Source organism: Salvelinus sp. IW2-2015, unplaced genomic scaffold (genome assembly GCF_002910315.2).
Source record: "Salvelinus sp. IW2-2015 unplaced genomic scaffold, ASM291031v2 Un_scaffold16326, whole genome shotgun sequence".
NCBI classification, from domain to species: Eukaryota; Metazoa; Chordata; class Actinopteri; order Salmoniformes; family Salmonidae; genus Salvelinus; species Salvelinus sp. IW2-2015.
Genome location: NW_019957535.1, coordinates 1,218,021 through 1,233,798, shown reverse-complemented (window position 1 = coordinate 1,233,798; position 15,778 = coordinate 1,218,021). Strand labels below are relative to the sequence as shown.

Below are 15,778 nucleotides of genomic sequence, written 5' to 3'. Positions count from 1 at the left end.
CCCTACCTACTATTAATACCATCAGCATGAAACAGTCTGAGGGTGCGCAAGAATAATACAGCAGCTRGGATGCATTACCGTCAACCAACCACACGATGTCCGTCAAATAACMATGAATGAAACCCATCAATAGGAATAATTGAAACTATGACATATTCAAACATGAATTCAATGCTTATGAAACAAATGTTGGCGAACTTCACAAATRATACAAGATATATTTCTTACTCTGTTACGTTTGAATCACTTTCAATTAGGGACTTTTAGCTTGAAGGCAARCCGCAAACGCCACTATTGTGGCTAATTGCTAGTGTCACATATGCCACTCTTGTCACTGCCCCAAGTAATTATGTGACTCACCGCCTCGATTCAGTCTTATGTAGAAACATTTGAAAGTTTATTTTTTATTTTTTACATTGGATAAAAGTAGAGACTCTGAGATATAAACTGGTATATCATAAACTGCAGTTGAGGAACAAWGGGAAAGTAATTCTGCTTTGAAAGTTGATCCACTTGTAACCCCACTTTTGAGAAAATGGCCCTTGAATGTTTTGCTACACCTACTGACGCTCTTTGTCTACACCCATTCAGCATCGTTCACACCCTCTTAAGCCTTAGCCCCACCCATCTCTTTAAGGATTCACATGTGAGGCYGTGTAGTAAACAACCATAGATTTCAAGACTAAAAGTGGTAAAAGTAGTAGCCTACAATAAGGAAAAATTCCAGGTAAAAATACACTATYTAGCCCTTGGYCTATAKTCTAATCTGACTTTTGTGCAGGTCATGTTGTTCTTCACATTACCGTCTTTGRTAAAGACACACTATATCAAGTAAAAACAAAAAAGTGTCAATGCCAGTAGAGCAAGAACAAAATAATTTATAGTGTGCAGCAAGAAGAATATCAGTGATACTGGTGATAGACAAGGTAGTTATATGCATACAATATGGGGTAAAGTGGCTGAGCGCAGGATTAAAAATAGTAGCAGCAATGTGTGTGTGTGTTAGAGTCATGTGATGTGCATAGAGCACTGAATAATCCGGATGACTGGGAACTTGCCCCAAGTGATCAACTGGTCCTTCCACACCAAGGATGAATAAGGGAATCTATATTCGGAAAGCCTGTTTTTGTCTTCCCCGTGACTTTGGTGTAGGCCATGTAGGCATGTCCATGGGCTGTTCGTCGCAACACTACCTGATCTTCTCAAAAAGATACGTTTGTCGGTTGTGTGTTCAGTCCAGGTGGTGCTTGTACAGGCAGACCATCTTGGGAGGAAGGAGCATCGACACTGTAAAAACAGGAAAATAGACAAAAAATAAGATATTAACACCTTGCATAACATCAATTGACCTCCCAAGTGTAGATAATAAGAATAACTCATCAAAGGCTATGAAAATGAATATTCATGGTACGGAGGTCTAAGTCGTCCTCCTCATCGGACGAGGAGAGGCGAAGGGAAGGAGGACATTTGCAGAGTGGTACAGTTTCCATGGTCTTAATGAACAAAAAACATTACACGATACAAACAATAAACGAACATAACGTAAAAGTCCTGTGTGGCGATAACACTATCACAGGGAACAAACCACCACGTGCAACCCCGGCTGCCCTAAGTTGATTCTATCAAGGGACAACGATTGACAGCTGCTCATCATACCAGGCGAACACAAAATAACCAACATAGAAAACACACATAGACACCACCCACTCCGCCCTGACCATACTAATAATCACAGGTCAGGAGTGAATTCAACTGAGTGTGGACTGCTGATCTGTGGCAGCAACCTGGACAGTCGGAATCAGGTGTTGTTGCAGCCATAGCTTGCCACAGCATATACATCCCTCCTGTCCAACGCTTGGGTGGTGGAGGAAATTAATATTCTTACTAGATGTCGACCATTATATGTTTTCAACGCTGATACCGATTTATTGGGCAGACAAAAAAAGCCGATACGATTGATCAGCCGAAAAAATAAAAAAATCGTTAAAAAAAAAAAATAATTTAAAATTTAATAAATAATAAAAAAATAAAATATTATTGTTGTATAAAATGACAACAATATGAATGAAACATTGTATTTTAACCTAATATAATACACAATTTACGCTTCAAATAAATAATGAAAATGTTCAATTTGGTTTATAAATAATGAAAAATCAAAGTGTGGAGAAGAAAGTAAAGTGCATCTTTGCCATGTAAAAAAAGCTACACGTTTAGGGTTTCTTTGCTCAGAACATGAGGAACATATGAAAAGCTGGTGGTTCTTTTTAACAAGTTAATTCCCAGTTAACAAGTTTGTAAGTTGTTATTGGAATGTATAGGGACTTATTTTCTTACGATTTGTATTTCATATACCTTTGATTATCTGGATGTTCTATAGGACTTTAGTATGCAGTGTAAAGTATAAGCTTCGTCCTCTCCTCTGCCCCTACTGGGCTTCGAACCAGAAAACAATCGACAACAGCCACACTCGAAGCAAAGCGTTACACAATGCAGAGGAAGGGACAACACTCCCAAGCCACAGAGTGAGTGGACGTTTGAAACGCTATTAGCTGCGCACCCGCTAACTAGCTTAGCCATTTCACATCGGTTACACCAAGCTATATCTCGGGCGAGGTGAATGGCTTGAGCACAGCGAAGAGCTGCTGGCAAACGCTGAAAGTGGCTGTTTGACTGAATGCTTCGAGCTTTTTGTGGGCTGGTGCTACATCCGTCAGTCAATCATGGACTTATTATAACATACATAAACACAGAATAGAGCTTAGTCATTAATATGGTCGAATCCGGAAACTAATTCATCTCGAAACAAGACTGTTTATTCTTTCAGTGAAAATACGGAATCGGTCGTATTTTATCTACGGGTGGCATCCATAAGTCTATAATATTCTGTTTCACATTGCAAACCTTCAATGTTATGTGACCAATTCATACCTGGTTAAATTGCCTGCTACGCTGGAATTCTTTTAGCTAAATATGGCAGGTTTAAAAAACATATACTTCTGTGTATTGATTTTAAGAATGCATTGATGTTTATGGTTAGGTACACATTGGAGGCAGACGTTTTTTCGGAATACGCACCGTGACATCGATTATATGCAACGCAGGACACGCTAGATAAACTAGTCATATCTTCAACATGGTGTAGTTAACTAGTGATTATGATTTGATTGTTTTTTATAAGATAAGTTTAATGCTAGCTACAACTTACCCTTGGCTCCTTACTGCTTTCGCGTTAACAGGCAGTCTCCTCGTGGAAGTGCAATGTATTCGGTGGTTAGAGCGTTGGACTAAGTTTAGACTGTAAGGTTGCAAGTTGAATCCCCCTGAGGCTGACAAGGTTAAAATCTGTTGTTCTGCCCTGAACAAGGCAGTTAAACCCACCGTTCTCCTAGGGCATCCGTATCATTGCAAATAAGATGTAATGTAATGCTGCAATGGTGCTTCAAGCAAAGTACTGAGTAGAGTCTGAATAACTTATTTATAGTTGAAGTCGAAGTTTAACCTACACCTTAGCCAAATACATTTGGAACTCAGTTTTGAACAATTCTGACATTTAATGCTAGTAAAAATTACTGTCAGTTAGGATCACCACTTTATTTTATGAATGTGAAATATCAGAATAAATAGTGATTTTATTTCAGCATTTTTTTTTAATCACATTCCCAGTGGTCGAAGTTTACATGACACTCATTAGTTAATTGGTAGCATTGCGTCTACCGATTCAACTTGAGTCAGCGTTTCGGGTAGCTTCAAGCATAAGTTGGAAGGCTCCGCCAGCTGGTGTAATGGTCAGTGTTTTGTAGGCTCCTGCTCGCACGACCGTTATTTCAGTTTTCTGCCACAAATGTTCTAATAGGATTGAGGTAGGGCTTTGTGATGAACTCAATACTTGACTTTTTTGTCCCTGAAGCCTTTTGCAACTTTGGAAATCTGTTGGGGTCATTGTCCATTTGGAAGACATTTGCGACCTAATTTTTTACTTCCTGTGATGTCTTTGAGATGTTGCTTCAATATATCCACAAAATGTTTCTTGGCTTATGATGCCCATCTATTTTAAGGCACCAGTCCTCCCTGCAGCAATAGCACCACATTACATGATGCTGCACCGCCGTGCTTCACCGGTTTGGGATGGTGTTTCTATCGGCTTGCAATCCTCCCCTTTTTCCCCAAACATAACAATGGTCGATTAGGCCAAAGAGTTTTTTTTTGTTTTATTCAGACCAGAGGACTCTTCCAGAAAAGTATGATCACTGTCCAATGTGCAGTTGCAATCTGTAGTCTGGGTTTTTAATGGCGGGTTTTGGGAGTGGCTTCTTCTTGCTGAGGCGGCCTTTCAGGTTTGTCGTATAGGACTTTTAACGTGTGATATAGATCTTTTGTAGCCTGTTTCTCCAGTCTTCACAAGGTCCTTTGCTGTTGTTCTGGGATCGATTTTGCACTTTTCCACAGCAAAAGTCGTTCATCTCTAGGAGACATAACGCTTTTCTTCTCGAGCGGTTATGATGCTGCGTGGTCCCCGTGGTGTTTATACTTGATACTAATTGTTTGTACAGATGAGTGGTAGCCTTCAAGTGTTGTAGATTGGCTCCCAAATGAACGTCAATTAGCCTATCAGAAGCTTCTAGCCATGACAATAATTTTTCTGGAATTTTTCCAAAGCTGGTTTAAAGGCACAGGTCACTTAGTGTAAGTTTACTCGACCCACGGACTTGTGATTAAAGGAAATAATCTCTGTAAACATAGTTGGAAAAAATTACTTGTTGTCATGGCACAAAGTAGATGTCCTAACTGATTGCCAAAAACTATGTTTGACTTAACAAGAAATTTGTGAAGTGGGTTGTTAAAATCTACTTCAATCACCCTTCCGGATCCGGGATCCTCTCATCAAAAGCTGACTAGCCTAGCCTAGCCTAACGGGACGGGATACTCAATATAGTATAATTTTTATGAAATCCAAGTCCAAATCAGCAATGAAAGATACATTTGTGATCAGCCATCATTTTCGATAAGAAAAAAAAAAAAATGTTTTACACGCGAAAACACATATAGACTTTATATTAGTAACCAATAGCCAAAAACAAAACCGCATATTTTCACCAATGTTATCCACAGCATAGGTAGCTTCACAAACCGACGAAAATACCGAGATAAAATTAATCATAACTCCTTGAACAAGTTCAGCAGATGACAGTCTTATAACAGTTATATAATACTTTATGTTTTGTTCGAGAATGTGCATATTTGAGGTTATAAACTCATAGTTTTTCATTGCAGCCACCACAAAAATGAGCACCAAAGCAGCCAGATAATTACAGAGAGGCACGTGAATACATAAATATCATCATAAAATTTATGAAAAATACATGGTGTACATGCAAATAAAGATAAACATTTGTGACTCAGCCAATTTCGGATTAAAAAATTTAAAAAAAATATGTTTTAACAGCGGAAACAAATATGATTTATATTAGCTTACAAAATAGCCACCACAAAGGGCATTTATATCATCGCGAAAGGTAGCTTTGCATAAACAGCAATAAGAAATATAAATGCAAATCACTAAACTTTGGACACTTCACAGATGACAGTCTTTTGTAACATCAGTGTTATAGTCCATACATTTATGTTTTTGTTCGAAACTATGTGGCAACTAATTTAGAGCTGCAAATGTGGTTATACATTGTGAGATACGTAGCAACATTTCCCCAGAATGTCGGAGATATTTCTGGACACCCCCTAATCTGAACCAAGAACTCATCATAAACTTTAGCTAGAAAAATACTTGTTGTTATGGCAAATGAAAGATACACGTGGTTACTTAATTGCAACCGCTGTGTTAGATGTTGAAAAAAGTAACTTTACCCAATACAGCTTGGGTTATTGTGAGACAGCGCTCACAACATGCGGCGGAGCATAGGCATCAACATAATTACATCACAATGACGAAATAACATCATAAATGTTTTTCTACTTTGCTGAGCTTCGCATCAGAATGTTGTTACAGAGGAGTCCTATTCAGAATAAATCGTTGTTTGGTTTTAGAAATGTCCATTTCTTCTGTCGAATTCGCAACCTTGGCTTAGGCATTGTGGCGCGAACATTCTCATCTCTCTTGGGTAAGAAGAAAATTCCAAAGTCCATTAAACGTTGAATAACTGTAAAATCGGTTTGAAAAACTACTGTATGATGTTTTTGCTCATATGTATCCAATAAATCAGAGGCCGGAGGATATCGCCGTGTAAACCGAAACGCTTTTCCGAAGACATGTCGAGCTCACCCGGCGCCGTCGGAAGACAAAGAAATACCGGACCTGTCATCCCAAAGCTCTTATTCGCTCAATAAAGCTAGACACCACATTCCGCTTCCACTGCCTGTTGAATCTTTTAGTGGAAGCGTATGAAGTGCATACATTATCGATAAATAAAAGCAGGCCTGAACAGAGCCTCGTTTCAGCATTTTTCACTTCCTATATGAGAAGTTTGCTGCAATGAGTTCTGTTTTACTCACAGATACAGTGGGGAGAACAAGTATTTGATTACACTGCCGATTTTGCCAGGTTTTCCCTACTTACAGCAAGCATGTAGGTCTGTATTTGTATATGGTACACTTCAACTGTGAGAGACGGAATCTAAAACAAAATCCATGAAAGATCACATTGTATGATTTTTAAAGTATTAATTTTGCATTTTAATTGCCATGACATAGTATTTTTGATACTCGAGAGAAGGACAGAACTTAATAGTTTGGTACAGAAACCTTGTTCTTGCAATTACAGAGATATTACGTTTTCCTGTAGTTCTTGACCAGGTTTGCACACACTGCAGCAGGGATTTTTTGGCCCGCACTTCCTCCATACAAGACCTTCTTCCAGATTCTTCAGGTTTCGGGGCTGTCGCTGGGCAATAAGGACTTTCAGCTCCTCCAAAGATTTTATTGGGTTCTAGTCTGGAGACTGGCTAGGCATCAGGACTTGGAATCGCTTCTTAGGAGGACTCCTTAGTTCCCTGGCTGTGGTGCTTGGTGTGTTGTCATGCTGGAAGACCACACCAGACCGCATCCTTCAATGCTCTTACTGAGGGAGGAGGGTTGTTGGGCCAGATCTCAGGATACATGGCCCCATCGCATCTCTCAATACGGTGGCAGTACGTCTGTCCTTTGGCAGAAAAGCATCCCAAGAATTATGTTTTCCACGCATGCTTCACGGTTGGGATGGTGTTTTGGGGTTGTACTCATCCATTCTGTCTTCCTCAAACACGTGAGTGGATGTTTAACCAAAAAGCTAATTTTTGACTCATCTAGACCAATGACTTCTCCCATTCTCTTTGGTCATCCAGATGGTCATTAGGCAACTTAGCACGGGGCCTGACATGGCTGGCTTGAAGCAGAGGGGACCTTGCCGTGACTGACAGCGGATTTTAATGCCATGACGGGCGTGTGTGTTACTAATGGATTTTCTTTGAGACTAGTGGTCCAGCTCTCTTCAGGTCATTGACCAGTCTGCCGTGTAGTTGGGCTGATCCCTACTTCTCATGATCTTGGGATGCCCACGCGGTGGAGATCTTGCAATGGAGCCCAGACCGAGGATGATTTGACCGTCATCTTGAACTTCTTCCATTTCTAATAATTGCGCAGACAGTTGTTGAACTTTATCACCAAGTCCTGCTTGCTATTGGTCCTGTGCCATCAGCCTGTGCAGGTCTACACAATCTTTTTATCCCTGATGTCTTAACAGCTCTCTGGTCTTGGCCATTGGGGAATTGGTTGGAGTCTGTTTGATTGAGTGTGTGGACAGGGTTGTCTTTTATACAGGTAAGAGTTCAAACAGGTGCAGTTACACAGGTAATGGAGTGGAGAACAGGAGGGTCTCTTAAGAAAAACTAACAGGTCTGGTGAGAGCCGGAATTTTATGGTTGGTAGGTGATCAAATATTATGTCATGGCAATAAAAATGCAAATTAATTATTAGAAATCATACATGTAATTCTTCTGGATTTTTGTTTTAGATTCCGTCTCATGCACAGTTGAAGTGTACCTATGGATAAAATGACAAGTACTCCTACATGCTTTGGGTAAGTAGGAAAACCTGAAAATCGGCAGTGTATAATACTTGTTCTCCCACCTGTATATTCAAACGTTTTGGAAACTTCAAGAGTTTTCTATCAAAATGAAAACAGCGCCGCCCTATTTTGACAGAAGTTACAGAATTTGGTGAAGTTGTTGAAACCTGGATGTCCCATTTGAAAACAGTTTCACAGTGAATCTCCCCGACTATGCTGCAAAGTACACTGTGGTATTGTTATACGAAAAATGTGTATATACCAATTCTGCAACATATTCTCAATTATCGGTTATGCTGTGGCAGATTGAAGGAGTGGATTGGGGATATGTAATCATTTTGAATAAGGCAGTAGCGTAACAAAGTGGACAAGTCAAGGTGTCTGTATACTTTCCGAATGCACTGTGTACGGGTAATAGTCTAGCTACGTTTTCATTGCAAGTTAAAGTGTACTCTTAGCTAACTAGCAAACATTAGCTTGCTGACTCTCCAGCTAAAGTTACGTGTATGATCTGTGTAGTAATATTGTTAGAATCAGAAAACATTTGCATTGCTAGTTATAGCTAGCTAACATTGACCTTTTTGGTTAGCTTTAGCTACCTGCATATTCATACTACAGCTATGGCAATGTTTGTTTTGGCAATAGTATGATTTGGGATTATGTTGTTCTTTTGTTAGCTAGCTAGAAACAAAGACTCCACTCGCCAGATGACTACATGACCCATAGTTGCTGGATGTGGTCTGGGGGTGATTACGGCCATCTATTGTATTTCATGAACATGTGTACATGTCTAAACAATAGTGACCCATCCACTTAGCTAGATGTGGCTGGGGTGGTTATAGCATTTCCTTCACATGACCCATCAATTTAACAAGTGTGTCGGGTAAGCGTAATCTAAAATATTTTTATCTTGACACTTTTTGTTTTCATATTGCTACTATGCAAGTAACAATCACTGTACCGTTAACACATTCTGTATGTGTGCATGTGACAAACTTAGCTTTTATTTGATAAAGTGTGTGTTTACAGAGATGGTTAATGTGAAAAAACAACATGGCATGTTCCAAAGTCAGATTAGGATATATGCCAAGGACTAGATAGTGTATTTTACCTGGAGTGTTACCACTTTTAGTCTTAATCTTTGGTTGTTTACGAAACTCTCGGCTCACGTGAATCCTTAAAGAGATGGTTGGGGCTAAGGTTAATGCTGAATGGGTTTTGACAAAGAGCTCTCCAGTAGGTGTACCAAACATTTTCAAGGGCCATTTTCTCAAAAGTGGGGTTGATCAACTTTCAAAGCAGAATTACTTACCCATTACTTACTTACTTCTCTAATTTTATCCAATGTAAAAAACACTTTCAAATTTTGCTACATAAGATCGAGGCAGTCGGTCACAAATAGTGAAGAGWACAGGTCCAACAATCGACCTCTGTGGTGCACTTCAAGAAATTCAGACTTAACYTCTGTCACTAATATAATAATGAAACCAAGAACAGGTGTCAAAACGCAGGCCTATCGTGGATAACTTATTCAACAAACTAGCATGATCAAAAGCTTTTGACAGGTCCTCAAACAAAGCAGCACATTTCATTTGAATGTTTAAAGCATTGACAAGATCATTAACTACTAATGTGGTTGCTGTAATAGTGCTATGCCAAGGCCTAAACCCTGATTTTGTTTACATTTACAAATACATTTCTCAGATGGAGACTCTTCGCTTGAGAAGGAAGACCTGAAATRGGGTGATAAGGATTAAAATCACTGCGGTCCCCGCTTCCAATGTGGCAGCACAAGCTAATTTCCATTTTTGAATATTTCCTGATAATAATGTTAAATAAAAGGATCCAATTGGTCGGCCCCTGTGGATTTCTTGTCTATTGCTAGCAATGCATTCAGGACTTATTTTTCTGTAAATAACTTTTTAAAGAAAAGCTTTGAATATAATTTCTGATTATTAAGCAAGTTTCCCCTATCAGCTACCAGCCCAATCATTGTGAATAGGATTAGTTATTAAAGTTATTTCAGAGAGAGTTGGCTGAAATAAAGTGGTGATTAAATGTATCAATTATGGATTTTTTTTCTTCATAATGAGGCCAGTGTCTGAGTTAATTTGTTGTGGCAGAGAGGAGGAAGTACAACCCTTCAGGGATTTGACAGTTTTTTTCCCCCCCAGAATTTAGTATGGTTCCCATTTACAATCTGAAAGAGCAGTTACATAATAATAACATTTACATAAGCTAAATCAGGTTCATGGATAGCTGAAATACAATTAAGGTTACTAAAATAAAGAATGTAAAAAAATAAAATAATAATAATAAAAAAACATTTTGATATTAAAGGCTTAGATTTGTGTATTCTAACACAAGCAACTGGGCAATGGCCACTATTGCCTTGGGTGAAGACACCAGTAGAAACATATTTTGTTAATATAAGATCAATCAGAGTTGACTTTGGAACATGTAGGCTTAGTCACCAGCTGGGTTAGGTTTAGATCATTACACATGTGTTTTAGATTGTCTAAAGCCTGCATTTCCTAATCATGTTTTAGGTCACCCAGGACTAACTTCTGATTTAGTAAAACAACTTGTTTTTTAACTCAAGTGCACAAAGGTTAGCCAAGGKAGGACGGTAGACCCCTATAACAGTTATGGATACATGTTTCTCCAGACAATGGCTTAAAGATAATAGCTCAAATTTTTGGGTGAGGGAAATGGATTTCAGCTATGAGAGAGAGAAATTATTTTGTATAATAATTGCCACTCCACCACCTCTACTCTGTATGTCAGCTCTGAACACATGATAACCCTTAATATTGACATCAGAGTCCAGAATGTCCCCTGAGATCCAAGTTTCAGTCAATACCAGAATGTCTGGATTTGTCTGCATAGCCCAGATCTTGATGTAATCCAGTTTAGGAAGTAAACTCCTAATGTTCAGATGCATCAACACAAGTCTTTACGAATTCTCATGGAACTCCAACTCAAACAAGCTATGTTCACTAAAAGGGCTTGACATTAGCTTTGTTAGCCACTTGTCTTTCGGACTGAGTGGGACAAGATCAAGTCTCTTGTCCCAAAAGAAACACAATTTTTACATAATTTTGTAAAGATGCCACTTTACAAAATAAAATGAATKATTWTTTTTACCATAGAGAATGACAAAGATGTACACTATGTCTATTGTCTTCTTTGCATATTCAAGCCTGTCTCAAAATACAACTCTCCTTTTTAAGGCTCTCCTGGAGGATGGTTGGCCACCCTTGGTAGCCTATAAAATATTGCAATCAAAAAAATACAACCAAATACTTTTTGTCTTTATAAAATATTCCCTCCAGGGCTCGGAATTAAGGGTGTCCTGTCATCCCTGGGACGATTTAAAAAAAAATGTCTGGTTTAAAAAAGCAGTTCTGGGATGACCGATCCAAAATTCATACAACCATTGATGATAATAATAATAAAAAGCAATGAGGCTAATGCAACAGAATATCCGTTAGAAATGAAGAGAAGGGACATCTAAAGATGTATTAACTAGCATGGGTTACTAATATGACTACCATGACTAGAATTATGCCTTTGGCTGCTGGACAACAAAAAAATTATGTTGACGGTAACCAGTTTATAATAGCAATAAGGCCGCTTGGGGGTTTATGGTATAAAGCCAATATACCTCACCCCCTCGGGTCTCATTGTTTAACAATAATGCACAGTGCTTTATAATTGTACCCTATACAATTGTATTGTCAGTGAAAGAGCACTGGATGCAAAACCATTCCAGTATTTGTGTATCCATGTATTTGTCCATGTAGTTATTGTAATTGATCACACATTTGATGACACTTCACATTTTTGAAAAATATGTTTAGACTGGTATTCRGTATGAGTTGCATTAGTTTCCTTTGCAATTATGCAATCAAGGTTTTCATTTGACAGACTCATCTGGAGAACATAGACATTCAACCAGAGAGACTATGCCGAATCCCTGATTTTTGTATTATTGCTGCTTTGCTTCCACATGAAGAACATAGTGCCTTGACCATGTTGTTCCATACACACCTCTGCATTTTCACTTATTTTCTCCCCTATGAAAAATATACTACCATCAACTTGCCAGGTTGTCATTGTAAATAAGATGCTGCTCTTWATTGACCTGCCAGGTTTACTGAAGGTAAAAGAAACAGACCTGAGTAAAGGGACAAAGTTGCATGTTGGTTTCCTTACCCTRTAYGCAGTCATTAGGCAACCATGTTTTGTTTACCTGCAACTCCAAATGCTGTCWTTTTAGTATTTGTGGGCCAAAAATTCAAGTCAATATCCCTGATATTAGCAATTTTTTGCCCAAATCATCCTAAAGTTTCGAAAATTGRTTGTCTAATTCAATAAAGTGAGCCTACTTTAAGATGATTTGGACATGAAGCACAGAAAATGCAGGCTAAGTAAGCCTCCTTAAAGATGTTTGCTCACAGTTTCTTTTGTCTTTTATTGTTATTGCCCAGGAGGTGGCTGTCCCAGGGGGCCRGAGGCGAAGGTTAAACGAGGACGTTCTACCCTTCTCTGCCTTCCTGACAGGCGACTTTTGTCGAAGACGCAGCTACCTGCGCGTCTCCATGATGGGGGATTGCAACCTTCGTTGTAAGCATGACAAAGGTGGCTTTAAGACACCATAATAATTGTTTTTTGAACAATAGAGAAATTTACTAAAATTATTCAATTTCTCGCCAATAGTGGGTGATTCATCTCTGTCACATTAACTTGTCTTTTATTCATGAGAACTGTCCTGCATTTGTCATTCACCCCTTACCCCCTGAAAKAATCAGATAAACAAAATGCTAGCCTAATAGCTCCGTCTTGCTTTCCGATAGCCTAGGTCCGGGATAGGCAACTTTGATAGGGCTAGGTGACACAACATCTGATCTCATCATGAGGGGCGCAGTTGCTCTGCTGATGCACAAGTAGGGCTGTGGCGGTCACGATATTTCGTCAACCGGTGATTGTCAAGCAAATAACTGTCGGTTTCATGGTAATTGACTGTTAATTAACAAACACATTTTGCACTTTCACACACAGCCTACAAGCCACTGATGCTGACCTTTGGAACATCTCCATTTTAAAAAGTCTAGTAAATCAATGTAATATAGACTACACAATAAATCYATTATTTATTTTAGACAGGTCTAAAGAAGCATGATATGAAGAAAATGTCTTATTTCAGAGGAACAGAATAGCATACTCTGAGTTGTCCTKAAGTTAGGTCCTGATCTGGCTCTATGCCATATGGCTGTGGGCTACACTAGTTCATTTAGCAGGCAAGATTTGCTTAGAATTCCGTGGCAGTATTTTATATTATGAAAAATACAATTGATCAAAGCTGAAKAAAAAAATAAAGGATATTTTCTCCAAACGATTTGAGGGAGTGCGCACATGTTGCTATTCTGTGTTGAGCGGTTAACMAAAATATATATTCCGATATGCTTAATTTAATGTAACTTTAGTTGTTCTACAAACGTTGGGCTATATGTTTTGTTTTTTAATACATTGCGAGGCTGCATGATGCGACTTAAATGATGATTTGAAAAAAGTCACTTACTTGAAAGGCATGTGCCCTGYTTTGTTTTTGTGCGCAGGCTGTACACACACCATCAGTCACTCATTCAAAATTTGACAAGCACTTGATAATGACTAGAATTTCACGGCGGAATCCCCTTTRTGTGGMCATAATGCACCCCCAAAAAAATCCATGSCTTTTTTGGCCAGTGGCCGTTGTGCAYTTCTCCCTGAGTGCTGCGCTCCATCACGTGATCAGGCATTTCTCACAGGCTACAAGTGAAGACAGACCCATCGGGGACGCAACTGCGCGTGTCCTTATCCAATTCTGAGGTAGATATTGGAAGAACTGTCCACATTTTTGTCAGCCAACAAGATGAGCAGGCCTAAACGAATAGCAAAAGCACTAGCCTATGTCAAATCTACTATCTCTCATAGTACAAAGGTCGACCTATTCTGTGCGAGAAATAAATATTCCAAATATAGTCTCGAACAGTTGTGGGATGCGATAGATCTCAAATTAATACAACCACTAGCACCAAAAAAAATGTATGCAATGTGGCTGACGGCTATTTCTWCACATTATATGTGTAGCAATGCGCACATGGTAGTAGGCGATAAGCGCAAATGTTCTATTAGCGGAAAACACTTATCAAAAGTGACCGCAAATGCAATTATGCATGTAATACTTTTATTATAAAGGTGCATTTTTATGGTGAAAATTGTCTTCCCCAAAATTGAAACTCGTGCTGCACCCCTTGTAAAGCAGATTAATGTGCTTAATTTTAAGAAGTTTTTTGGCCACTTTAGTGCTAGGCTACATGAGGTGTGTGACCATGATTTAAAAAAAGGCATTGTTTCTTATGCTAGGCATCATTCACAAGTGATAATATATAATACACAAGTGATAGGCTAATATTATCAACCATCAGACTATTCTTGATTTAATATTGTCGTTATGTATACTAAATAATGTGTGAATTTTTTTTTGATTTAGAATGGACCATTATCATGCAMCTGTATCGAAACAGGGGCGCGGGAAAAAATACTTGTCGTCTATGCGAATCGAGGACGCTTTTCCCGGTAGTTTATTTTCATGCCAGCCAGGTAGTCTATACTCCTGTTTTAAATATAAGCAATGTGCTTAATATTAGGAAAGTTGAGAAATAAATATAGTAGGCCTATAAAAAGCTCATYCTCCTCTTTTCAGTAGAGGCCATCACTGTTATCTTGCACAATTGCATAGCCTGAAGTGATTGATTTTCGAACACATTTGCATCGACATCGGAGTGATTAGAGGGACAATAAAGTGCTGAGTACCAGGCAGTTAGCAAGTTTGGTAGGCTACTAATGACCATCAGCAGCATCAGCGCTTGGAGAAGCCTAATTATTTGACTAAACGATCACGTGGAATTTGACTGCCTTCATGACTCGTGACCGCCGGTGTGGTCGTAATACGGTCACCGCAACAGCCCTACGCACAATGAAATTTTGAAATTGCACCTTGTATATCCTCTCTAAGGGGTGTGGGACGCTACCGTCCCACCTGGCCAACATCCAGTGAAATTGCAGAGCGCCAAATTCAAAAACAGAAATACTCATTATAAACATACAAGTGTTATACTTATTTTTAAAGATGAACTTCTTGTTAATCCAACCACGGTGTCAGATTTCAACAGCGCCCAGCAGACAAATCATTACAAACAGCAAACCAGCAACAAMAGTCAGAAATAGCGCTAAAATTAATCACTTACCTTTGGTCATATGGTTACACTGACAAAACTCCCAGTTACCCAATAAATGTTGGTTTTGTTCGATCAAGTCCCTCTTTATATCCAAAAACCACCGTTTTGTTCAGTAATCTACTGTCTCAAACAACATCCGGGGAAATTGCAGAGCGCCAAATTCAAAAACAGAAGTACTCATTATAGAAATTCATGAAACAAACAAGTGTTATACTACATCGGTTTAAATATTAACTTCTTGTTAATCCAACCACGGTGTCAGATTTCAAAAAGGCTTYACGGCGAAAGCAAACCATGCGATTATCTGAGAACAGTGCCCAGCAGACAAATCATTACAAACAGTTAGCAGCCAAGAAGAGGAGTAACAAAAGTCAGAAATAGCGATAAAATGTATCACTTACTTTTGATGATCTTCATATGGTTGCACTCCGAAGAC

General features: G+C 38.9%; 1 protein-coding gene across 2 annotated transcripts in view; it reads left to right on the top strand.

The window, feature by feature from the left end:
* LOC112080462 (uncharacterized) overlaps window positions 1-15,778 on the top strand; it is a 42,578-nt gene that overhangs the window by 14,343 nt on the left and 12,457 nt on the right. Inside the window, exon 2 of one of the 2 annotated variants that reach the window (XM_024146247.2) lies at window positions 12,550-12,700. In XM_024146247.2, coding sequence (XP_024002015.1) covers window positions 12,550-12,700 — 151 coding nt within the window. The remainder of the gene's footprint in view (window positions 1-12,549; window positions 12,701-15,778) is intronic. The other variant, XM_024146248.2, reaches the window with a different exon arrangement.